General features: G+C 43.8%; 1 protein-coding gene across 1 annotated transcript in view; it reads left to right on the top strand.

Annotated features, from left to right (window-relative positions):
- The window catches only part of ROS1 (ROS proto-oncogene 1, receptor tyrosine kinase), a 367389-nt gene that overhangs the window by 114717 nt on the left and 225825 nt on the right, over positions 1 to 26847 (top strand). The window contains exon 18 of the mRNA XM_077281692.1: positions 578 to 746. Coding sequence (XP_077137807.1) covers positions 578 to 746 — 169 coding nt within the window. The remainder of the gene's footprint in view (positions 1 to 577; positions 747 to 26847) is intronic.

Genomic DNA, 26847 nt, shown 5'->3' with positions numbered 1-26847 from the left:
AAGAACATCAGAAACAGACACAACAGTTGTGAGGACTATCCCGTGGTGCTCAGCAGGGAAGTACTACAACACACAGGCGCTAGAAGGTAGGCACTGATTTCCACCTGCAAAGGGAACTCTGGATGTGCCTTCGGACCGGCCGGTCTCAGCCAGCCCTGTTAGCAGTACGCTGGATTGCGGATCCTGAAGCCTTCAGTAAAGAGGTAAAGAGACTGCAACCCTGTGTCCTCGTTATTCATCGCGACCTACACCACGCACCATCATCTCATCTTTCATTGGACGCCCCTTAGCAGGGTCACGGACCGGGTCTAGCCACCGTGACAACCCCAAGACCGAGACAGAGAGGCCCGGTACCGAGTACCCCGCGGCCCTGCGTCTGGGGGCGCTCCACTCACAAGCTAAGATTTGCCAGCCAGCTCTTTAGTACCATATATCAATTACCCTCCTACTGTATTGATCACACAATGCCCATTGTCTATACAATTGAAGAATGTTCTATTCAAAACTTATTTCATTACAATGAGTGTACAACTGATCATACCAATAATATATGATTATTAATGTCTTTCATTTTTAGGAAATCATAACCAGATATGAAAACTGTCTTACACATGAAACATTTGCTGAAACCTTCTTTACTGTAAAAGGACTGGATCCATACACAGAATTTGACTTTGCAGTTACTCCGTACACATATTGGGCCAAGGGAATTACAATCTCACTTACGCTCCATGCACCAGAAGGAGGTATTACATTACTTATCTACTCCTATATCATATTAAAGAGAACGCAATTGAATCATATTAGTAAAATGAAAGGTTGGCTTATACCCATGTATATCATTTGGATTTTTTCCACTTTAATGTCAGAGTGGTTATATGCCATTGATTTGTCTTTTTAATTCAAGCAGAAATTATTCTCTTTATGGCAAACAACATTCCCATTGTTTCTGTTTCTGAAGTACATTGTTCTGTATCTTTGCTTTTAACACAATTGACAAAATATGTGGTGTTAGTGTCATTCAAGCATTAATTCTATTGTTATAAAGGTTCCTACTTGTAATATGTTTCTCATCCCTATTTGATGACTTTTTTATGAGCACAGTTATTTCAAATTACCTTGATACGCTGCCAAAGTGTCCATAGATACGGAGAGACAGTTCCAAAAAGTTAACTTCTGTTAATAAATAAATGCTGTTATTGATCTTGTCAAGCAATAGAGCTAAACTGAAAATTCCATGGCCCATTCAATTTAGATGCCCTTATTCTTAGACATAACTGAAGCACCGACAATATGGAATACTTCTGGATACCACTCGGCACGAGGTGATTATAATAACAGCAAGGAAATGAGACTATTGTAACACAATGACAAAATAATAAAAATAATAATAATAATAATAAAGTTTGGTCTTTAACCCCTTCACCCCAAAGCCTGTTTTCACCTAAGTGACACGGCCAATTTTTACAATTCTGACCACTGTCACTTTATGAGGTCATAACTCTGAAACGCTTCAACGGATCCTGGTGATTCTGAGATTGTTTTCTCGTGACATATTGTACTTTATGATAGTGGTAAAACTTCTTCGATATGACTTGCATTTATTTGTGAAAAAAACAGAAATTTGTCGAAAATTATGAAAATTTAGCAATTTTCAAATTTTTCGTTTTTATGCCCTTAAATTAGAGAGTTATATCACATAATATAGTTAATAAACAACATTTCCCACATGTCTGCTTTACATCAGCACAATTTTGGAAACATAATTTTTTTTTGTTAGGGAGTTATAAGGGTTAAAAGTTGACCAGCGATTTCTCATTTTTGCAACAAAATTTGCAAAACCATTTTTTTTACGGACCACCTCACACTTGAAGTGACTTTGAGGGGTCTATATGACAGAAAATGTCCAAAAGTGACACCATTCTAAAAACTGCACCCCTCAAGGTACTCTAAACCACATTCAAAAAGTTTATTAACCCTTCAGGTGCTTCACAGGAATTTTTGGAATGTTTAAAAAAAATTGAACATTTAACTTTTTTTTCACAAAATTTTTACTTCAGATCCAATTTGTTTTATTTTACCAAGGGTAACAGGAGAAATTGGACCAAAAAAGTCGTTGTACAATTTGTCCTGAGTACGCCGATACCCCACATGTTGGGGTAAACCATTGATTGGGCACATGGCAGAGCTCGGAAGGGAAGGAGCGCCATTTGACTTTTCAATGCAAGATTTGCTGGAATTGAGATCGGAGCCCATGTCGCGATTGGAGAGCCCCTGACGTGCCTAAACAGTGGAAACCCCCACAAGTGACACCATTTTGGAAAGTAGACCCTCTAAGGAACTAATCTAGATGTGTGGTGAGCACTTTGAACCTCCAAGTGCTTCACAGAAGTTTATAATGTAGAGCCGTAAAAAAAATTAATATTAATTTTCACAGAAAATGATCTTTTTGCCCCAAATTTTTTATTTTCCCAAGGGTAGCAGGATAAATTGGACCCCAAAAGTTGTTGTGCAATTTGTCCTGAGTACGCTGATACCCCATATGTGGGGGTAAACCACTGTTTGGGCGCATGGCAGAGCTCGGAAGGGAAGGAGCGCCATTTGACTTTTCAATGCAAAATTGGCTGGAATTGAGATCGGAACCCATGTCGTGTTTGGAGAGCCCCTGACGTGCCTAAACAGTGGAAACCCCCACAAGTGACACCATTTTGGAAAGAAGACCCCCTAAGGAATTTATCTAGATGTGTGGTGAGCACTTTGAACCTCCAAGTGCTTCACAGAAGTTTATAATGTAGAGCCGTAAAAAAAAATTAATATTAATTTTCACAAAAAATGATCTTTTTGCCCCAAATTTTTTATTTTCCCAAGGGTAGCAGGATAAATTGGATGCCAAAAGTTGTTGTGCAATTTGTCCTGAGTACGCTGATACTTCATATATGGGGATAAACCACTGTTTGGGCGCATGGCAGAGCTCGGAAGGGAAGGAGCGCCATTTGACTTTTCAATGCAAAATTGGCTGGAATTGAGATCGGAACCCATGTCGTGTTTGGAGAGCCCCTGACGTGCCTAAACAGTGGAAACCCCCACAAGTGACACCATTTTGGAAAGAAGACCCCCTAAGGAACTTATCTAGATGTGTGGTGAGCACTTTGAACATCCAAGTGCTTCACAGAAGTTTATAATGTAGAGCCGTAAAAAAAAATTAATATTAATTTTCACAAAAAATGATCTTTTTGCCCCAAATTTTTTATTTTCCCAAGGGTAGCAGGATAAATTGGATGCCAAAAGTTGTTGTGCAATTTGTCCTGAGTACGCTGATACTTCATATATGGGGATAAACCACTGTTTGGGTGCATGGCAGAGCTCGGAAGGGAAGGAGCGCCATTTGACTTTTCAATGCAAAATTGGCTGGAATTGAGATCGGAACCCATGTCGTGTTTGGAGAGCCCCTGACGTGCCTAAACAGTGGAAACCCCCACAAGTGACACCATTTTGGAAAGAAGACCCCCTAAGGAACTTATTTAGATGTGTGGTGAGCACTTTTAACCCCCAGTTGTTTCACTAAAGTTTAGAATGTAGCGCTGTGAAAATCAAAAAATCATTTTTTCTTTCCACAAAATGATGTTTTAGCCCGCAATTTTTTTTCCCCCAAGGGTAACAGGAGAAATTGGACCACAAAAGTTATTGTCCAATTTGTCCTGAGTACGCTGATACCCCATACATTGGGGGGAACCACTGTTTGGGCGCACGGCAGAGCTCGGAAGGGAAGGAGCGCCGTTTGAAATGCAGACTTAGATGGATTGGTCTGCAGGTGTCATGTTGCATTTGCAGAGCCCCTGATGTACCTAAACAGTAGAAACCCCCCACAAGTGACCCCATATTGGAAACTAGACCCCCCACGGAACTTATCTAGATGTGTTGTGAGAACTTTGAACCAACAAGTGTTTCACTACAGTTTATCACGCAGAGCCATGAAAATAAAAGAATTTTTTTTTTCCACGAAAATTATATTTTAGCCCCCACATTTTTATTTTCCCAAGGGTAACAGGAGAAATTGGACAACAAAAGTTGTTGTCCAATTTGTCCTGAGTACGCTGATACTTCATATATGGGGATAAACCACTGTTTGGGCGCACGGCAGAGCTCGGAAGGGAAGGAGCGCCGTTTGAAATGCAGACTTAGATGGATTGGTCTGCAGGTGTCATGTTGCATTTGCAGAGCCCCTGATGTACCTAAACAGTAGAAACCCCCCACAAGTGACCCCATATTGGAAACTAGACCCCCCACGGAACTTATCTAGATGTGTTGTGAGAACTTTGAACCAACAAGTGTTTCACTACAGTTTATCACGCAGAGCCATGAAAATAAAAGAATTTTTTTTTTCCACGAAAATTATATTTTAGCCCCCACATTTTTATTTTCCCAAGGGTAACAGGAGAAATTGGACAACAAAAGTTGTTGTCCAATTTGTCCTGAGTACGCTGATACTTCATATATGGGGATAAACCACTGTTTGGGCGCACGGCAGAGCTCGGAAGGGAAGGAGCGCCGTTTGAAATGCAGACTTAGATGGATTGGTCTGCAGGTGTCATGTTGCATTTGCAGAGCCCCTGATGTACCTAAACAGTAGAAACCCCCCACAAGTGACCCCATATTGGAAACTAGACCCCCCACGGAACTTATCTAGATGTGTTGTGAGAACTTTGAACCCCCAAGTGCTTCACTACAGTTTATAACGCAGAGCCGCGAAAATAAAAAATATATTTTTTTCCACGAAAATTATATTTTAGCCCCCACATTTTTATTTTCCCAAGGGTAACAGGAGAAATTGTACAACAAAAGTTGTTGTCCAATTTGTCCTGAGTACGCTGATACTTCATATATGGGGATAAACCACTGTTTGGGCGCACGGCAGAGCTCGGAAGGGAAGGAGCGCCGTTTGAAATGCAGACTTAGATGGATTGGTCTGCAGGTGTCATGTTGCATTTGCAGAGTCCCTGATGTACCTAAACAGTAGAAACCCCCCACAAGTGACCCCATATTGGAAACTAGACCCCCCACGGAACTTATCTAGATGTGTTGTGAGAACTTTGAACCCCCAAGTGCTTCACTACAGTTTATAACGCAGAGCCGCGAAAATAAAAAATATATTTTTTTCCACGAAAATTATATTTTAGCCCCCATGTTTTTATTTTCCCAAGGATAAGGCTGGTTTCACACTTGCGTTTTTTTTTAAAACGCATGTGTGAAAAAACGCATGTAATCGCGGTAAAACGCATGCGTTTTTTTAGACGCATGCGTTTTTATAGAAAAACACAAGAAAACAAGAAAAAACCAAAAAACCCTAACCCTACCCCTTACCCTACCCCTAACCTGAAATACGTGGCACTGAAATACGTGGCACTGAAATACGTTTATATACGTATATACGTATATACGTATATAAGTGCCACGATATTTCAGTGGCCACGTATATAAGTGCCACGTATATAAGTGCCACGTATATAAGTGCCACGTATATAAGTGCCACGTATATAAGTGCCACGTATTTCATGTACATGCCACGATATTTAAGTGCCACGTATATAAGTGCCACGTATTTAAGTGCCACGTATTTAAGTGCCACGTATTTAAGTGCCACGTATTTAAGTGCCACGTATTTAAGTGCCACGTATTTCACGTAAATGCCACGATATTTCAGTGCCACGTATTTCACTGAAATACCGTGGCACTTAAATACGTGGCACTGAAATATCGTGGCACTGAAATATCGTGGCACTGAAATACGTGGCACTGAAATACGTGGCACTGAAATACGTGGCACTGAAATACGTGGCACTGAAATACGTGGCACTATGACTGTCAGAAAATGTTCATTAAACGGTTAGGGATGAGTTAGGGGTAGGGTTAGGGTTAGGGTTTGGATCCCTTTATCACCTTGATGGTGGTGGGTGACTTTTCAGTGTGTTCTGTTTTTTTTCTATAAAAACGCATGCGTTTTTAACGCAAACAAACGCGTTGAGATCGGACGCCATGTCGCGTTTGGAGAGCCCCTGATGTGCCTAAACAGTGAAAACTCCCCAATTCTAACTGAAACCCTAACCCCAACCCTAACCCTAGTCCTAACCCTAGCGCTACTTTCACACTAGCGTTTTTTTGCATACGTCGCAATGCGTCGTTTTGGCGAAAAAACGCATCCTGCAAAGTCATCTGCAGGATGTGTTTTTTCCCCATAGACTAACATTAGCGACGTATTGACACACGTCGCAAGCGTCGTGCGACGGTTGCGTCGTGTTGTGGCGGACAGCCGGCAGCAACAAACGTTACATGTAACTTTTTTTGTGCCGACGGTCCACCATTTCCGACCGCGCATGCGCGGCTGGAACTCCGCCCCCACCTCCCCGCACCTCACAATGGGGCAGCGGATGCGTGGAAAAACAGCATCCGCTGCCCCCGTTGTGCGGCGCTTGCACAGTATGCGTCGGTATGTCGGGCCGACGCAGCGCGACGGCCCCGTACCGACGCTAGTGTGAAAGTAGCCTAACGGGAAAATGGAAATAAATATATTTTTTAAAATTTTATTATTTTTCCTAACTAAGGGGGTGATGAAGGGGGATTTGATTTACTTATATAGCATTTTTTGGGCGGATTTTTATGGTTGGCAGCCGTCACACACTAAAAGACGCTTTTTATTGCAAACAATAGTTTTTGCGTTACCACATTTTGAGAGCTATAATTTTTCCATATTTTGGTCCACAGAGTCATGTGAGATCTTGTTTTTTGCGGGACGAGTTGAGGTTTTTGCTCGTACCATTTTCGGGTACATGACATTTTTTGATCGCTTTTTATTCCGATTTTTGGGAGGCGGAATGAACAAAAACCAGCAATTCCTGAAATTCTTTTAGGGGGGGCGTTTATACCGTTCCGCGTTTGGTAAAAAGGATAAAGCAGTTTTATTCTTCGGGTCAGTACGATTACAGCGATAACTCATTTATATAATTTTTTTATGTTTTGGCGCTTTTACACAATAAAAACTATTTTATATAAAAAATAATTGTTTTTGCATCGCTTTATTCTGAGAGCTATAACTTTTTTATTTTTCTGCTGATGATGCTGTATAGCGGCTTTTTTTTTGCGGGACAAGATGACGTTTTCAGCGGTACCATGGTTATTTATATCCGTCTTTTTGATCGCGTGTTATTCCACTTTTTGTTTGGCGGTATGAGAATAAAGCGTTGTTTTTTGCCTCGTTTTTTTTTTTTTTTTTTACGGTGTTCACTGAAGGGGTTAACTAGTGATATAGTTTTATAGGTGGGGTTGTTACGGACGCGGCGATACTAAATATGTGTACTTTTATTGTGTGGTGTTTTTTTTATTTAGATAAAGAAATGTATTTATGGGAATATATTTATTTTTTTTTTCTTTATTTAGGAATTTTTTTTTTTTTTTTTTTTACACATTTGGAAAAATTTTTTTTTTACTTTTTTACTTTGTCCCAGGAGGGGACATCACAGATCGGTGATCAGACCGTGTGCATAGCACTCGGTCTGATCACCGATGTGACAGGCACGTAACAGAGGCTTGCCGGCGCCTGCTATGAGGATTCTCAGCAGACGCCGGCAAGCAGGGTCATCTTATGACCCGGAAGGAGTCCCGCGGCCATCTTGGATCCGGGGACTCCTTCCAGGTCACCGGAGCAGCGCGATCTCATCGCGTTGCTCCGGTGGGAGAGCGCAGGGAGCCCCCGTCCCTGCGCGATCCCCCTCTATGCCGCTGTCACTATTGACAGCGGCATCAGAGGGGTTAAATGCCCGCGATCGGCGACAGCGCCGATCGTGGGCATTGCTGCGGGGTGTCAGCTGTCATATACAGCTGACACCCGCACCCGATCACCGCGGCGCTCAGCGTGAGACCGCGGTGATCGGGGCGCCGTACTAGTACTGCGGCTGGCACTAATGCAGTGCCGGCAGCGCCGTACTAGTACGGCGCATGTCACGAAGGGGTTAAAAGTCAATTATTCTCATATGAAAAGTGTTTCAAATCTGTAATAATAATAAACTCTTACTTTGGATTAATGAAAACTATAATGCATCATGCAATAATAACATGCAATGAATAACCAAAAAACAGGCATAAATAGCAAATTAAATACTTTACTAATAAGACACCAAGTGACAGACTAACTCAAGGTATAAAACATATAAAACAAGAATAAAAGCAGAAATAAAAGATGGAAGCAGGGAAACATAGACAGCATGAACCATAAATGATCAAGTGTCCTAATATTATACATAAAGTGCAAGTGAACAGGAAAGATATGTATGGTAATTAGAATTGGAAACCTATAAAATATAAATATATCACGTACTGTACATGTGCTGATTAGTGATGAGTGAATATACTCATTACTCGAGGTTTCCCGAGCACGCTCGGGTGTCCTCCGAGTATTTGTTAGTGCTCAGAGATTTAGTTTTTATTGCCGCAGCTGAATGATTTACATCTGTTAGCCAGCATAAGTACATGTGGGGGTTGCCTGGTTGCTAGGGAATCCCCACATGTAATCAAGCTGGCTAACAGATGTAAATCATTCAGCTGCGGCGATGAAAACTAAATCCCTGAGCACTAAAAAATACTCAGAGGACCCCCGAGCGTGCTCGAGAAATCTCGAGTAACGAGTATATTCGCTCATCATTAGTGCTGATCAGTGTAAAAAAAAGACAGTGAAAAACTGTGCAAATACTAGAGGAAAAGAAAGGTAATGGAAAAAGTCACTGACCCGAGTTCATGATGAGAATGCTTCTGCCACCCCTCACTCCAGCACACGTTTCCCACAAGCTTCCTTCCATGATGTAGGTAAAGTACAAGATTGTATCACTAAGTACTGGGTGCAGCAGTTCTGACACATCCAGAGTTTTTAGATGTGGAATACAACAGAGCTGAGAAAACGAACACCATCCACACCAGGCTCTTTGTGTACATAGTCTATTGACAGTGAGCTGCTTATCACAGGAGGAGATGTGCACATTCGAGCTGACAATGATAATTACCTAGTGATAAAACCTTCAGTGAAAGAAAACAACATCATGCACCTTAATAAATGACACGTCATTGAATTCAGTGATTTAGACTTACACAGGAGCCCCTGGTTTGGGTCCACAGAGTTGCTGCAGGCCGATGAAGTGAGATGGCAGAGGTTGATCAGAAAACTGCATCTATCCTAGAAGGTTAGAGACAGGAAAAGCATCATCTGGCAGAAAAATAGTTTAAACACAAAGTTCAGAAACATCCATCAAATAGGCTGAACAAATACTGAATAACGTGAGTGAACCTGAGCAAGTATAAACTATAACTGGCACTGAGTTTATGTAGGTGTTGGAGGTCTTTTCCAATTGGTCACAGCAGAAAGCTGATTACCCTTACTGGACATAACACACCCTTAATTGATAGGCTTTGTGGCTCTACTATCAATGGCTGGATTGAGCCTGCATCGCCCAGAGCTTCTGATCTGGAAGTCTACGACATTGCCAGCACCCACCACAAATAAATACACTAGAATCATAGAGTTGGAAGGGACCTCAAGGGTCATCCTGTCCAACCCCCTGCTCAATGCAGGATTCACTAAACCATCTCAGATAGATGTCTGTCCAGTGTTATGACCCCAATGGCAGAGGGTCTCAGAAATATTTACTAAGTCTGCAAACACAAAAACCAGCTCATAGGGCAGTGGTAACTGGGCTGACCATATATCTAATCCTAGCACCACAAATACCAGCAGCCGGGGAACGTGCCTACGTTGATTCTAGACGTCTCGCGCCAGCCGGAGAACTAACTAACCCTAGAAGGGAAAAGAAAGACCTTTCTTGCCTCCAGAGAAAAGACCCCAAAAGTTGGATACAAGCCCCCAACAAATAATAACGGTGAGGTAAGAGGAAAAGACAAACGTAAGAATGAGCTAGGTATTTAGCAAAGAGAGGCCCACTAGCTAATAGCAGAATATAGTAAGATAACTTATATGGTCAGCAAAAACCCTATCAAAAATATCCACGCTGGAAATTCAAGAACCCCCGAACCGTCTAACGGCCCGGGGGGAGAACACCAGCCCCCTAGAGCTTCCAGCAAGGTCAGGAATCACATTTAGTACAAGCTGGACAAAAATGAGAGCAAACAAATAACCCAAAAAACAAAGAAGCAGGACTTAGCTTAATTTAGCACGAACCGGGACCAGCAGATAGGAGCAAACAGAAAGGATCTGATTACAACGATGCCAGGCACTGGACTAAGGATCCAGGAAGTTTATATAGCAACACCCCTGGACTAACGGCCCAGGTGGGTGCAAACTGAGGGAAGAAACTCCCAGAGTAATATCACTAGTAACCACAAGAGGGAGCCAAAAAGTCTAATTCACAACAGTCCAGCCTCTGTTTGAAGACTTCCATTGAACGAGGACTTACCCCCTCTCGTGGTAGCCTGTTCCACTCATTGATCACCCTCACTTCTTATACAGATCAGTGTCCAGCCCATAGTCCTGAAAAGCATATTTAGATATTAGAAAACCATAGCTTTCTTATACATTCGGTGCACTCTCTCTACATCAGTCCCTCTCTTCTCAACTCTCCCATGTACAACTCTCAGGCTCTACTGACATTTTTCATTCACTCTAAACCATCCACTACCACCTTACAATGCATAAAAAATAAAATAACCACTTCCATAAATCATGAAACCATCTGCTCTTTCTCTTTTTTCTCCTCCGAGTTGCTGACAACATCTTCCCTAACCCTTCGAGTAGTATTTGTAACTCTCTTCCTGCTGCACATCCCTGCTAATTTTATTGGCATTCAGTGCTTGCCTTCTCCTGCCTCTTTTAATTGTACACTCTGGAACTCGCAGTCAACACGTAAAAAACTCCCCTAAACTTTTTACTTTCCAATTCCCTTAACCTTCTGGCTCTCGCTGAAACCTGAATTCAGCAGTCGGACACCAATGCCACTGCTGCTGTTTTGTATGGTGGACTACAATTTTGACATACACCCAGACCTGAGAGCAGACAAAGTGGAGGTGTGGGTCTGTTCCTTTCCTCACAATGTGCTTTCCAGGTTATCCCCCCAGTACCCTCACTTATGTTTCCTTCCTTTGAAGTCCACATTATCAGACTGTTCAAATCCTTCTTCCTGTGAGTGATAATTATGTATCGCCCCCCCAGGCAAAACCAACCAGTTCCTGGGTCACTTTGCGATCTGGCTTCCACACTTTTTATCCTGTGACAATCCCACTCTCATTATGGGGGGACTTTAATACCCCAATTAATAATCCGCACTCCATTCCCTCATATCTCCTATAGTCTCTCTACTCCGTTATCACCACCTACCTTACTAAAATATTTAACCTCTCGCTTTCTTTCGGTATATTTCCGTCTTCATTCAAACATGTCGTTTACTTAAAAAAGCACTCCTCGACCAGAACACACTGCTAACTGCAGACCTGTTTCTAATCTTCCCTTCATTTCTAAACTCCTGGAACACTTGTCCACTGTCATCTAATATGCTATCTCTGAGAATACTTTCTTTTTGATCCTTTAGAATCGGGTTTCCGCTCTTTACACTCTACTGAAATTACCCTTACTAAAGTATCTAATGATCTATTAACCGCTAAACCTAATTTGTTACTGCTGTCTGCTGATTCTCCTGTATCTCTCTGCAGCTTTTGACACTGTGTATCACCAGCTCCTCCTCACTATGTTTTGCTCTATAGGCTTCAAGGACACTGTTCTCATCTCAATTAATTTCTAGTATCACCTCTTATGCTGATGAAACCCAATTATTAAACTTAAAAACAAAGCCACAAAAAGAGGAATAAAAATCCTCCAAAAAATTGAACAATTAATACAGCCAAAAAGGGGGCAGCAGTGTTAACCTGTCCAGGTCTCTGAACTAATGCACTCTCTGGATGCAGCAAACCCATGTACTAAAGATGGCAGCAAAACAAGTGCAAAATACCCTAGTTTACAAGGCCAAAAATGTTTTTTAGAGGATTTTTATTCCTCTTTTTGTGGCTTTGCTTTTAAGTTTAGTGTTAGAACTCTCAAGTGGTAGGACCCTTGATGCGAGTTGGGAGTTTGCATATCTTGGCCAAAATATCGACCGATACTTCATACAGTGGTTACGAAAAGCATTTAGACCCCTTTAAATTTTTCACTCTTTGTTGAATTTACCAAATGGCTTCAGTGAAACAAAGTTCATTTTTTTCTCATTAATGTACACTCTGCACCCCTTCTTGACCGGAAAAAAAAGAGAAATGTACTAATTTTTGCAAATTTATTAAAAAAGAAAAATTGAAATATCACATGTCATAAGTATTCAGACCCTTAGCTCAGCATTCAGTAGAAGCACCCTTTTGAGCTAGTACAGCCATGAGTCTTCTTGGGAATGATGCCACAAATTTTTCACACCTGGATTTGGGGATTCTCTGCCATTTTTCCTTGCAGATGCTCTCCAGCTCCGTTAGGTTGCATGGTGAACGTTGCTGGACAGCCATTTCCAAGTCTCTCCAGAGATGCTCAATTGGGTTTAGGTCAGGGCTCTGGCTGGGCCAGTCAAGAATGGTCACAGAATTGTTCTGAAGCCACTCCTTTGTTATTTTAGCTGTCTGTTACGGTCATTGTCTTGTTGGAAGGTGAACCTTCGACCAAGTCTGAGGTCCAAAGCACTCTGGAAGAGGTTTTCATCCAGGATATCTCTGTACTTGGTTACATTCATGTTTCCTTCAATGACAACCAGTAGTCCTGGCCCTGCAGCTTAAAAACACCCCCATACCATGATGCTGCCACCATGTTTCACTGTTTGGATTGTATTGGGCAGGTGATGAGCAGTGCCTGGTTTTCTTCACACATACCGCTTAGAATAATCACCATAAAGGTCTATCTTTGTCTCATCAGACCAGAGAATTTTATTTCTCATAGTCTGGGAGTCCTTCATGTGTTTTTAATCAAACTCTATGCGGGCTTTCATATGTCTTGCACTGAGGAGAGGCTTCCGTCTTGCCACTCTGCCACAAAGGCCTGATTGGTGGAGAACTGCAGTGATAGTTGACTTTGTGGAACTTTCTCTCATCTCTCTACTGCATCTCTGGACCTCAGCCACAGTGATATTTGGGTTCTTCTTTACCTCTCTTACCAAGGCTCTTCTCCCATGATTGCTAAGTTTGGCTGGACAGCCAGGTCTAGGAAGACTTCTGGTGGTCCCAAACTGTTATGACCCCAATGGCAGAGGGTCTCAGGAATAATTGCTAAGTCTGCAAACATAGAAAACCAGCTCATAGGGCAGTGGTAACTGGGCTGACCATATATCTAATCCTAGCACCACAAATACCAGCAGCCGGGGAACGTGCCTACGTTGATTCTAGACGTCTCGCGCCAGCCGGAGAACTAACTAACCCTAGAAGGGAAAAGAAAGACCTTTCTTGCCTCCAGAGAATAGACCCCAAAAGTTGGATACAAGCCCCCAACAAATAATAACGGTGAGGTAAGAGGAAAAGACAAACATAAGAATGAGCTAGGTATTTAGCAAAGAGAGGCCCACTAGCTAATAGCAGAATATAGAAAGATAACTTATATGGTCAGCAAAAACCCTATCAAAAATATCCACACTGGAAATTCAAGAACCCCCGAACCGTCTAACGGCCCGGGGGGAGAAACCCAGCCCCCTAGAGCTTCCAGCAAGGTCAGGAATGACATTTAGTACAAGCTGGACAAAAATGAGAGCAAGCAAATAACCCAAAAAACAAAGAAGCAGGACTTAGCTTAGTTTTGCACGAACCAGGACCAGCAGATAGGAGCAAACAGAATGTGTCTGATTACAAAAATGCCAGGCACTGGACTAAGGATCCAGGAGGTTTATATAGCAACACCCCTGAACTAACGACCCAGCTGGGTGCAAACTGAGGGAAGAAAATCCCAGAGTCATATCACTAGTAACCACAAGAGGGAGCCAAAAAGTCTAATTCACAACAGTACCCCCTCCTTAAGGAGGGGTCACCGAACCCTCACCAAGACCACCAGGGCGATCAGGATGAGCAGCGTGAAAGGCACGAACTAAATCGGCCGCATGCACATCAGAGGCAACCACCCAGGAATTATCCTCCTGACCATAGCCCTTCCACTTGACCAAATACTGAAGCCTCCGTCTGGAGAGACGAGAATCCAAGATCTTCTCAACCACGTACTCCAACTCGCCCTCAACCAACACCGGAGCAGGAGGCTCAGCAGAAGGAACCACAGGCACAACGTAGCGTCGCAATAAAGACCTATGGAACACGTTGTGAATGGCAAACGAAACCGGAAGATCCAAGCGAAAGGACACTGGATTAAGGATTTCCAATATCTTGTAAGGACCGATGAAGCGAGGCTTAAATTTAGGAGAGGAGACCTTCATAGGAACAAATCGAGAAGACAGCCACACCAAATCCCCAACACGAAGTCGGGGACCCACACCGCGGCGGCGGTTGGCAAAACGCTGAGCCTTCTCCTGTGACAATTTTAAGTTGTCCACCACATGATTCCAGATCTGCTGCAACCTATCCACCACAGAATCTACCCCAGGACAGTCAGAAGGCTCCACATGTCCCGAGGAAAAACGAGGATGGAAACCAGAGTTGCAGAAAAATGGCGAAACCAAAGTAGCGGAACTAGCCCGATTATTAAGGGCAAACTCAGCCAACGGCAAGAAGGTCACCCAATCATCCAGATCTGCCGAAACAAAACACGTCAAATAAGCCTCCAGAGTCTGATTAGTTCGCTCCGTTTGTCCATTAGTCTGAGGATGAAAGGCAGACGAGAACGACAAATCAATGCCCATCCTAGCACAAAAGGATCGCCAGAACCTGGAAACAAACTGGGATCCTCTATCAGACACAATATTCTCAGGAATGCCGTGTAAACGAACCACATTCTGAAGGAACACAGGAACCAGATCGGAAGAGGAAGGCAGCTTAGGCAAAGGCACCAAATGGACCATTTTCGAGAAGCGATCACATACCACGCAGATGACAGACATACCCTGAGACACCGGGAGATCAGAAATGAAATCCATGGAAATGTGTGTCCAAGGCCTCTTCGGGACAGGCAAGGGCAAGAGCAACCCGCTGGCACGAGAACAGCAAGGCTTAGCTCGAGCACAAGTGCCACAGGACTGCACAAATGACCGCACATCCCGTGACAAGGAAGGCCACCAAAAGGACCTAGCCACCAGATCTCTGGTGCCAAAAATTCCCGGATGACCTGCCAACACCGAGGAATGAACCTCGGAAATGACTCTGCTGGTCCACTTATCAGGAACAAACAGTCTGTCAGGTGGACAAGAGTCAGGTCTACCAGCCTGAAATCTCTGCAACACGCGTCGCAAATCAGGAGAAATGGCTGACAAAATAACTCCCTCTTTAAGAATACCAACAGGTTCTGCGACTCCAAGAGAGTCAGGCACAAAGCTCCTTGAAAGAGCATCAGCCTTCACATTCTTTGAACCTGGTAAATACGAGACCACAAAGTCAAAACGGGAGAAAAACAATGACCAGCGGGCCTGTCTAGGATTCAGGCGTTTAGCAGACTCGAGATACATAAAATTTTTGTGATCAGTCAAGACCACCACACGATGCTTAGCACCCTCGAGCCAATGACGCCACTCCTCAAATGCCCACTTCATGGCCAGTAACTCCCGATTGCCAACATCATAATTCCGCTCAGCAGGCGAAAACTTCCTAGAGAAGAAAGCACATGGTCTCATTACCGAGCAACCAGGGCCTCTCTGTGACAAAACGGCCCCTGCCCCAATCTCAGAAGCATCCACTTCAACCTGAAAGGGAAGTGAGACATCAGGCTGGCACAAAACAGGCGCCGAAGTAAACCGGCGCTTCAACTCTTGGAACGCCTCCACGGCTGCAGGAGCCCAGTTAGCAACATCAGAACCTTTCTTGGTCATATCCGTCAAAGGTTTAACAACGCTAGAAAAATTAGCGATAAAACGACGGTAGAAGTTAGCAAAACCCAAGAACTTCTGAAGACTCTTAACTGACGTGGGTTGAGTCCACTCATGAATAGCTCGGACCTTGACTGGGTCCATCTCCACAGCAGAAGGGGAAAAAATAAACCCCAAAAAGGGAACCTTCTGTACTCCAAAGAGACACTTTGAGCCTTTAACAAACAAAGCATTCTCACGCAAAACCTGAAACACCATCCTGACCTGCTCCACATGTGAGTCCCAATCTTCAGAGAAAACCAGAATATCATCCAGATAAACAATCATAAATTTATCCAGATACTTCCAGAAAATATCATGCATAAAGGACTGAAACACTGAGGGAGCATTAGAGAGCCCAAAAGGCATCACCAAGTACTCAAAATGACCTTCGGGCGTATTAAATGCAGTCTTCCATTCATCTCCTTGCTTAATGCGCACAAGGTTGTACGCACCACGAAGATCTATCTTGGTGAACCACTTGGCACCTTTAATCCGGGCAAACAAGTCCGACAACAGAGGCAAAGGATACTGAAATTTAACAGTGATTTTATTCAGAAGCCGATAGTCAATACAAGGTCTCAAAGATCCATCCTTCTTGGCCACAAAAAAGAATCCCGCACCAAGAGGGGAAGAGGAAGGATGGATATGCCCCTTCTCCAGAGACTCCTTGATATACGAACGCATTGTGGCATGCTCAGGTACAGACAGATTAAATAATCTTCCCTTGGGAAATTTACTACCTGGAATCAAATCTATGGCACAGTCACAGTCCCTATGAGGAGGCAGAGCACTGGATCTGGACTCGCTGAATACATCCTGATAATCAGACAAATACTCAGGAACTTCCGAAGGAGTAGAGGAAGCAATAGACACCGGCGGGGAATCAGCATGAATTCCCTGACAGCCCCAACTTGACACAGACATTGCCTTCCAATCCAAGACTGGATTGTGGGTTTGTAACCATGGCAGACCCAAAACGACCAAATCATGCATTTTATGCAGAACAAGAAAACGAATCACCTCCCGATGTTCAGGAGTCATGCACATGGTCACCTGCGTCCAAAACTGCGGTTTATTTTCCGCCAATGGCGTAGCATCAATACCTCTAAGAGGAATAGGATTTACCAACGGTTCAAGAACAAAACCACAGCGCTTGGCAAATGACAGATCCATAAGACTCAGGGCAGCACCTGAATCCACAAACGCCATAACAGGGTAAGAAGACAAAGAGCAAATCAAAGTCACAGACAAAATAAATTTAGGTTGCAAATTACCAATGGCGACAGGACTAACAACCCTTGTTAGATGTCTAGAGCATGCTGATATAACATGTGTAGAATCACCACAGTAAAAACACAACCCATTCTGACGTCTATGATTTTTCCGCTCATTTCTAGTCTGAATTCTATCACATTGCATTAAATCAGGTGTTTGTTCAGACAACACCTCCAGAGGATTAGCGGTTTTGCGCTCCCGCAAACGCCGGTCAATTTGAATAGCCAGCGCCATAGAATCATTCAGATTTGTAGGAATGGGGAAACCCACCATCACATTCTTAATGGCCTCAGAAAGGCCATTTCTGAAATTTGCGGCCAGAGCACACTCATTCCACTGAGTAAGCACGGACCATTTCCGAAATTTTTGGCAATACACTTCAGCTTCATCCTGGCCCTGAGAAATAGCCAGCAAGGCTTTTTCTGCCTGAATTTCAAGATTGGGTTCCTCGTAAAGCAATCCGAGCGCCAGAAAAAACGCATCAATATTTGCCAATGCCGGATCTCCTGGCGCTAGGGAGAAAGCCCAATCCTGAGGGTCGCCCCGTAAAAAAGAAATAACAATTTTAACTTGCTGAGCTGAATCTCCAGATGAACGGGGTCTCAGAGAAAGAAACAATTTACAATTATTCATGAAATTCCTAAACCTAAATCGGTCTCCAGAAAATAATTCCGGAATAGGTATTTTAGGTTCAGACATAGGACTACTGGTAACAAAATCTTGTATGCCCTGCACACGAGCTGCCAGCTGGTTTACACTTGTAATCAAGGTCTGGACATTCATGTCTGCAGCAAGCACAAGCCACTCAAAGGTAAAGGGGAGGAAGAGAGGAAAGAAAAAAAAAAAAAAAACTCAGAATTTCCTTTCTTATTATCCCATTTCTGCAATGCATTAAACATTCAATGTTGGTCCTGGCATACTGTTATGACCCCAATGGCAGAGGGTCTCAGGAATAATTGCTAAGTCTGCAAACACAGAAAACCAGCTCATAGGGCAGTGGTAACTGGGCTGACCATATATCTAATCCTAGCACCACAAATACCAGCAGCCGGGGAACGTGCCTACGTTGATTCTAGACGTCTCGCGCCAGCCGGAGAACTAACTAACCCTAGAAGGGAAAAGAAAGACCTTTCTTGCCTCCAGAGAATAGACCCCAAAAGTTGGATACAAGCCCCCAACAAATAATAACGGTGAGGTAAGAGGAAAAGACAAACATAAGAATGAGCTAGGTATTTAGCAAAGAGAGGCCCACTAGCTAATAGCAGAATATAGAAAGATAACTTATATGGTCAGCAAAAACCCTATCAAAAATATCCACACTGGAAATTCAAGAACCCCCGAACCGTCTAACGGCCCGGGGGGAGAACACCAGCCCCCTAGAGCTTCCAGCAAGGTCAGGAATGACATTTAGTACAAGCTGGACAAAAATGAGAGCAAGCAAATAACCCAAAAAACAAAGAAGCAGGACTTAGCTTAGTTTTGCACGAACCAGGACCAGCAGATAGGAGCAAACAGAATGTGTCTGATTACAACGATGCCAGGCACTGGACTAAGGATCCAGGAGGTTTATATAGCAACACCCCTGAACTAACGACCCAGCTGGGTGCAAACTGAGGGAAGAAAATCCCAGAGTCATATCACTAGTAACCACAAGAGGGAGCCAAAAAGTCTAATTCACAACAGTACCCCCCCCTTAAGGAGGGGTCACCGAACCCTCACCAAGACCACCAGGGCGATCAGGATGAGCAGCGTGAAAGGCACGAACTAAATCGGCCGCATGCACATCAGAGGCAACCACCCAGGAATTATCCTCCTGACCTTAGCCCTTCCACTTGACCAAATACTGACGCCTCCGTCTGGAGAGACGAGAATCCAAGATCTTCTCAACCACGTACTCCAACTCGCCCTCAACCAACACCGGAGCAGGAGGCTCAGCAGAAGGAACCACAGGCACAACGTAGCGTCGCAATAAAGACCTATGGAACACGTTGTGAATGGCAAACGAAACCGGAAGATCCAAGCGAAAGGACACTGGATTAAGGATTTCCAATATCTTGTAAGGACCGATGAAGCGAGGCTTAAATTTAGGAGAGGAGACCTTCATAGGAACAAATCGAGAAGACAGCCACACCAAATCCCCAACACGAAGTCGGGGACCCACACCGCGGCGGCGGTTGGCAAAACTGCTGTGACAATTTTAAGTTGTCCACCACATGATTCCAGATCTGCTGCAACCTATCCACCACAGAATCTACCCCAGGACAGTCAGAAGGCTCCACATGTCCCGAGGAAAAACGAGGATGGAAACCAGAGTTGCAGAAAAATGGCGAAACCAAAGTAGCGGAACTAGCCCGATTATTAAGGGCAAACTCAGCCAACGGCAAGAAGGTCACCCAATCATCCAGATCTGCCGAAACAAAACACGTCAAATAAGCCTCCAGAGTCTGATTAGTTCGCTCCGTTTGTCCATTAGTCTGAGGATGAAAGGCAGACGAGAACGACAAATCAATGCCCATCCTAGCACAAAAGGATCGCCAGAACCTGGAAACAAACTGGGATCCTCTGTCAGACACAATATTCTCAGGAATGCCGTGTAAACGAACCACATTCTGAAGGAACACAGGAACCAGATCGGAAGAGGAAGGCAGCTTAGGCAAAGGCACCAAATGGACCATTTTCGAGAAGCGATCACATACCACGCAGATGACAGACATACCCTGAGACACCGGGAGATCAGAAATGAAATCCATGGAAATGTGTGTCCAAGGCCTCTTCGGGACAGGCAAGGGCAAGAGCAACCCGCTGGCACGAGAACAGCAAGGCTTAGCTCGAGCACAAGTGCCACAGGACTGCACAAATGACCGCACATCCCGTGACAAGGAAGGCCACCAAAAGGACCTAGCCACCAGATCTCTGGTGCCAAAAATTCCCGGATGACCTGCCAACACCGAGGAATGAACCTCGGAAATGACTCTGCTGGTCCACTTATCAGGAACAAACAGTCTGTCAGGTGGACAAGAGTCAGGTCTACCAGCCTGAAATCTCTGCAACACGCGTCACAAATCAGGAGAAATGGCTGACAAAATAACTCCCTCTTTAAGAATACCAACAGGTTCTGCGACTCCAGGAGAGTCAGGCACAAAGCTCCTTGAAAGAGCATCAGCCATCACATTCTTTGAACCTGGTAAATACGAGACCACAAAATCAAAACGGGAGAAAAACAATGACCAGCGGGCCTGTCTAGGATTCAGGCGTTTAGCAGACTCGAGATACATAAAATTTTTGTGATCAGTCAAGACCACCACACGATGCTTAGCACCCTCGAGCCAATGACGCCACTCCTCAAATGCCCACTTCATGGCCAGTAACTCCCGATTGCCAACATCATAATTCCGCTCAGCAGGCGAAAACTTCCTAGAGAAGAAAGCACATGGTCTCATTACCGAGCAACCAGGGCCTCTCTATGACAAAACGGCCCCTGCCCCAATCTCAGAAGCATCCACTTCGACCTGAAAGGGAAGTGAGACATCAGGCTGGCACAAAACAGGCGCCGAAGTAAACCGGCGCTTCAACTCTTGGAACGCCTCCACGGCTGCAGGAGCCCAGTTAGCAACATCAGAACCTTTCTTGGTCATATCCGTCAAAGGTTTAACAACGCTAGAAAAATTAGCGATAAAACGACGGTAGAAGTTAGCAAAACCCAAGAACTTCTGAAGACTCTTAACTGACGTGGGTTGAGTCCACTCATGAATAGCTCGGACCTTGACTGGGTCCATCTCCACAGCAGAAGGGGAAAAAATAAACCCCAAAAAGGGAACCTTCTGTACTCCAAAGAGACACTTTGAGCCTTTAACAAACAAAGCATTCTCACGCAAAACCTGAAACACCATCCTGACCTGCTCCACATGTGAGTCCCAATCTTCAGAGAAAACCAGAATATCATCCAGATAAACAATCATAAATTTATCCAGATACTTCCGGAAAATATCATGCATAAAGGACTGAAACACTGAGGGAGCATTAGAGAGCCCAAAAGGCATCACCAAGTACTCAAAATGACCTTCGGGCGTATTAAATGCAGTCTTCCATTCATCTCCTTGCTTAATGCGCACAAGGTTGTACGCACCACGAAGATCTATCTTGGTGAACCACTTGGCACCTTTAATCCGGGCAAACAAGTCCGACAACAGAGGCAAAGGATACTGAAATTTAACAGTGATTTTATTCAGAAACCGATAGTCAATACAAGGTCTCAAAGATCCATCCTTCTTGGCCACAAAAAAGAATCCCGCACCAAGAGGGGAAGAGGAAGGACGGATATGCCCCTTCTCCAGAGACTCCTTGATATACGAACGCATTGTGGCATGCTCAGGTACAGACAGATTAAATAATCTTCCCTTGGGAAATTTACTACCTGGAATCAAATCTATGGCGCAGTCACAGTCCCTATGAGGAGGCAGAGCACTGGATCTGGACTCGCTGAATACATCCTGATAATCAGACAAATACTCAGGAACTTCCGAAGGAGTAGAGGAAGCAATAGACACCGGCGGGGAATCAGCATGAATTCCCTGACAGCCCCAACTTGACACAGACATTGCCTTCCAATCCAAGACTGGATTGTGGGTTTGTAACCATGGCAGACCCAAAACGACCAAATCATGCATTTTATGCAGAACAAGAAAACGAATCACCTCCCGATGTTCAGGAGTCATGCACATGGTCACCTGCGTCCAAAACTGCGGTTTATTTTCCGCCAATGGCGTAGCATCAATACCTCTAAGAGGAATAGGATTTACCAACGGTTCAAGAACAAAACCACAGCGCTTGGCAAATGACAGATCCATAAGACTCAGGGCAGCACCTGAATCCACAAACGCCATAACAGGGTAAGAAGACAAAGAGCAAATCAAAGTCACAGACAAAATAAATTTAGGTTGCAAATTACCAATGGCGACAGGACTAACAACCCTTGTTAGACGTCTAGAGCATGCTGATATAACATGTGTAGAATCACCACAGTAAAAACACAACCCATTCTGACGTCTATGATTTTTCCGCTCATTTCTAGTCTGAATTCTATCACATTGCATTAAATCAGGTGTTTGTTCAGACAACACCTCCAGAGGATTAGCGGTTTTGCGCTCCCGCAAACGCCGGTCAATTTGAATAGCCAGCGCCATAGAATCATTCAGATTTGTAGGAATGGGGAAACCCACCATCACATTCTTAATGGCCTCAGAAAGGCCATTTCTGAAATTTGCGGCCAGAGCACACTCATTCCACTGAGTAAGCACGGACCATTTCCGAAATTTTTGGCAATACACTTCAGCTTCATCCTGGCCCTGAGAAATAGCCAGCAAGGCTTTTTCTGCCTGAATTTCAAGATTGGGTTCCTCGTAAAGCAATCCGAGCGCCAGAAAAAACGCATCAATATTTGCCAATGCCGGATCTCCTGGCGCTAGGGAGAAAGCCCAATCCTGAGGGTCGCCCCGTAAAAAAGAAATAACAATTTTAACTTGCTGAGCTGAATCTCCAGATGAACGGGGTCTCAGAGAAAGAAACAATTTACAATTATTCATGAAATTCCTAAACCTAAATCGGTCTCCAGAAAATAATTCCGGAATAGGTATTTTAGGTTCAGACATAGGACTACTGGTAACAAAATCTTGTATGCCCTGCACACGAGCTGCCAGCTGGTTTACACTTGTAATCAAGGTCTGGACATTCATGTCTGCAGCAAGCACAAGCCACTCAAAGGTAAAGGGGAGGAAGAGAGGAAAGAAAAAAAAAAAAAACCTCAGAATTTCCTTTCTTATTATCCCATTTCTGCAATGCATTAAACATTCAATGTTGGTCCTGGCATACTGTTATGACCCCAATGGCAGAGGGTCTCAGGAATAATTGCTAAGTCTGCAAACACAGAAAACCAGCTCATAGGGCAGTGGTAACTGGGCTGACCATATATCTAATCCTAGCACCACAAATACCAGCAGCCGGGGAACGTGCCTACGTTGATTCTAGACGTCTCGCGCCAGCCGGAGAACTAACTAACCCTAGAAGGGAAAAGAAAGACCTTTCTTGCCTCCAGAGAATAGACCCCAAAAGTTGGATACAAGCCCCCAACAAATAATAACGGTGATGTAAGAGGAAAAGACAAACATAAGAATGAGCTAGGTATTTAGCAAAGAGAGGCCCACTAGCTAATAGCAGAATATAGAAAGATAACTTATATGGTCAGCAAAAACCCTATCAAAAATATCCACACTGGAAATTCAAGAACCCCCAAACCGTCTAACGGCCCGGGGGGAGAACACCAGCCCCCTAGAGCTTCCAGCAAGGTCAGGAATCACATTTAGTACAAGCTGGACAAAAATGAGAGCAAGCAAATAACCCAAAAAACAAAGAAGCAGGACTTAGCTTAGTTTTGCACGAACCAGGACCAGCAGATAGGAGCAAACAGAATGTGTCTGATTACAACGATGCCAGGCACTGGACTAAGGATCCAGGAGGTTTATATAGCAACACCCCTGAACTAACGACCCAGCTGGGTGCAAACTGAGGGAAGAAAATCCCAGAGTCATATCACTAGTAACCACAAGAGAGAGCCAAAAAGTCTAATTCACAACACCAAACCTTGCAAAAATTTCTACATTTCTGTTTTTTTTCCAGTCAATATGGGGTGCAGAGTGTACATTAACCCCTTTCTGCCATCTGCCGTACTATCCCATCGAGGTGACCTGGGACTTAATCCCCAGGATTGGGATAGTACATCATAGGCGATCAGCCACGCTCATGGGGGGAGCGCGGCTGATCGCGGCTGGGTGTCAGCTGATTATTACAGCTGACATCCGGCACTATGTGCCAGGAGCGGTCACGGACGCGGGGTTTCTTCCAGGTCCTGCAGGGAGGTGGCTTGCAAGCACCTGCTGAGAGCAGGCGTCAGCAAGCCTCCTGCACTGCCTGTCAGATTGCTGATCTGACACAGTGCTTTGCTTTGATCTAACACTATACAATGATGTCCCACCCTGTGACAAAGTAAAAAAGTAAAAAAATCTTAACATGTTTAAAAAAAAAAAACTAAATAAAGAAAAAAAAAATTGTTCCAATAAATACATTTCTTTATGTAAATAAAAAAAGCAATAAAAGTACAGATATTTAGTATTGCCGCGTCCGTAACGACCCGACCAATAAAACTGTCCGACTAGTTAACCCCTTCAGTGAACACCGTAAAAAAAACAAAAAACAATGCTTTATTATCATACTGCCGAACAAAAAGTGAAATAAGACATGATCAAAAAGACGGATATAAATAAACATGGTACCGCAGTAAAGGTCATCTTATCCCGCAAAAAATGAGCCTCTACACAGTGTCATCAGCGAAAAAATTAAAAAGTTATAGCTCTCAGAATAAAGCGTTGCAAAAATAATTATTTTTTCAATAAAATAGTTTTTATTGTATAAAGCGCCAAAATAAAAAAATGATATAAATGAGGTATCGCTGTAATTGTACTGACCCGAAGAATAAAACTGCTTTATCCATTTTACCAAACAAGGAACGGTATAAACGCCCCCCCCCCCCAAAGAAATTCATGAATTGCTGTCTTTTGTTCATTCTGCCTAACAAAAATCTGAATAAAAAGCGATCAAAAAATGTCACGTGTCCGAAAATGGTACCCATAAAAATGTCAACTCGTCCCACAAAAAACAAGACCTCACTTGACTCTGTGGACCAAAATATTCGATCTGTTGCGCAAATTTTATAACCACAGTATATCAATTTCTGTTGCAGATTGATTGCAAATTTTCTCCATTATTACAGTGGGGAAGTCAAAATCCCCCTCTAAATCCCACTTGTTGCAGATTTTGCTGCAGATTGCCCATGGAACGACAGCAAACTCCTGTAAAGAAAAAACACATTCTCCTTCTCTGGCACTTCCTGTTCGATGATGATATCTTGTCCCAAAGTACCCGTGACTTCAGAACAAGAAGCCAGTGAGATCAGCGAAATATCAGCCTAGTATTGAAAGGGGAGGTGAATATAGAATATGTTATGGGTGGGTGTTCTCATGGTCTCTGGAGGAAATGCTCTGGAAAATGTTCACAACAATTCCACCCATGTGAACATACAAATACAACCCACCCATCCATAACCTGTAGAAAAGTCAAGCTACCACTAGATGGCAACATGTGCTAATAGGTCACACAGACTATAGTCACATCACTGGCTGAGTGTCACCTCCTAATAGTATAATGTTATAAAATAGTATTATCCTGATATAATAATATAATAATTTTAAAACAATTAACAAAAGTTATTAGACATAATATTAATAATGTTCTTAATAGCACATTTAATTCATATGAATCTTTCACGTTTGTAACTTAATGAAATTGAACATTACAACTGTGATATCTATTAATACTTGGGTGGTGGAGGTGGCTGTACATATATTTGTTAGCGGCAAATGCAACTGAAAGATGGTATTGTATGATGCTCATGAAGATGAATGGATAACCTTACAATACATGGTCACACTCCAGAATGGGGATTGCTCATTGCTACAGGAGATTTGCTTTTCGAATGTCATATTATTGAAACAAAAACTATTTAAAATATCAGAGCATGTTCTGTGCTGATGTGAGCAGGTATCAGGATGCAGTAATGGTCGGAGGCATAACAAGGGTTAACAGGGGATTTTAATGGAACAGCGTTACTCCTCGCAGGGAGAGAGTAAATGGGGGAGATAAGGATACTAAAATGGTGTTTGGTGGATGTAGGTATAGCAGGGGCAATAGAGGGTTGAGGAAAGTACTAAGGTATTAAACTTATCAGTCCACCGGTGTTGAGGATCAGTCTCTGTGAAGATAGCGGTGATGTTCCGGCCTGAACGCTTGAAGAATCCTGCGGCGTCCTGGTCGGAGATGAGTCCTGGGTCTCGGTGTCGGCGAGGGTCCTGGAATGTCCTTTCGTGGGTCCTGGTACCATGATGGGTCATGGTGGAGAGAGGACAGTCCTTTCTTTTTAAGCATCGGCACAATTCTAATACAGGTGGGAGAGTCTATGTACGACGGCCACAATCGGTTTACGGATCTCGAGTCTAGAACGGCGCCCTCTATGGTCTGGTCATGGGGAGGGCTCACTCACGCTTAGTGACACTGCGGGAGTAGATGTCAGGGTTCTTAGGAGACGTCTCTTCCTAAATTTTCTCCAGTAAGTCTGCGTAGGCCTCTCTGACTTAAGCCTACTGTGTCCTGACTGTTCAGCGCGGGAGAGCTCTCACTCTGCCACCACACACTACAGCTTCCCACCAACCTAGTCCCTGTTCCCGTGCACTGTTCCCCTCTTATACCCTTCACGCCCCCTGATCTCAAGTTCAAAGGTCTGTCCGGGGCACTAAACTCTCCCCCCTGCAACTTGGGTGACAACATTGATGGTTCCAGACTCGTCGACAGGGCACCCCGAGTGTTGCGAATTCTGCTTTTGGGTTCCCTCCGGAGGTGGTAGGTGGTAATGCAGTTGTCCCTGAGTTGCAGTCCTGGTCAGGTGTTTCTGCTGATT

Source organism: Ranitomeya variabilis, chromosome 2, assembly GCF_051348905.1.
Source record: "Ranitomeya variabilis isolate aRanVar5 chromosome 2, aRanVar5.hap1, whole genome shotgun sequence".
Lineage (NCBI taxonomy): Eukaryota > Metazoa > Chordata > Amphibia > Anura > Dendrobatidae > Ranitomeya > Ranitomeya variabilis.
Note: the sequence above shows the minus strand (reverse complement) of the source record. Positions and strands in the feature narration are given on the sequence as shown.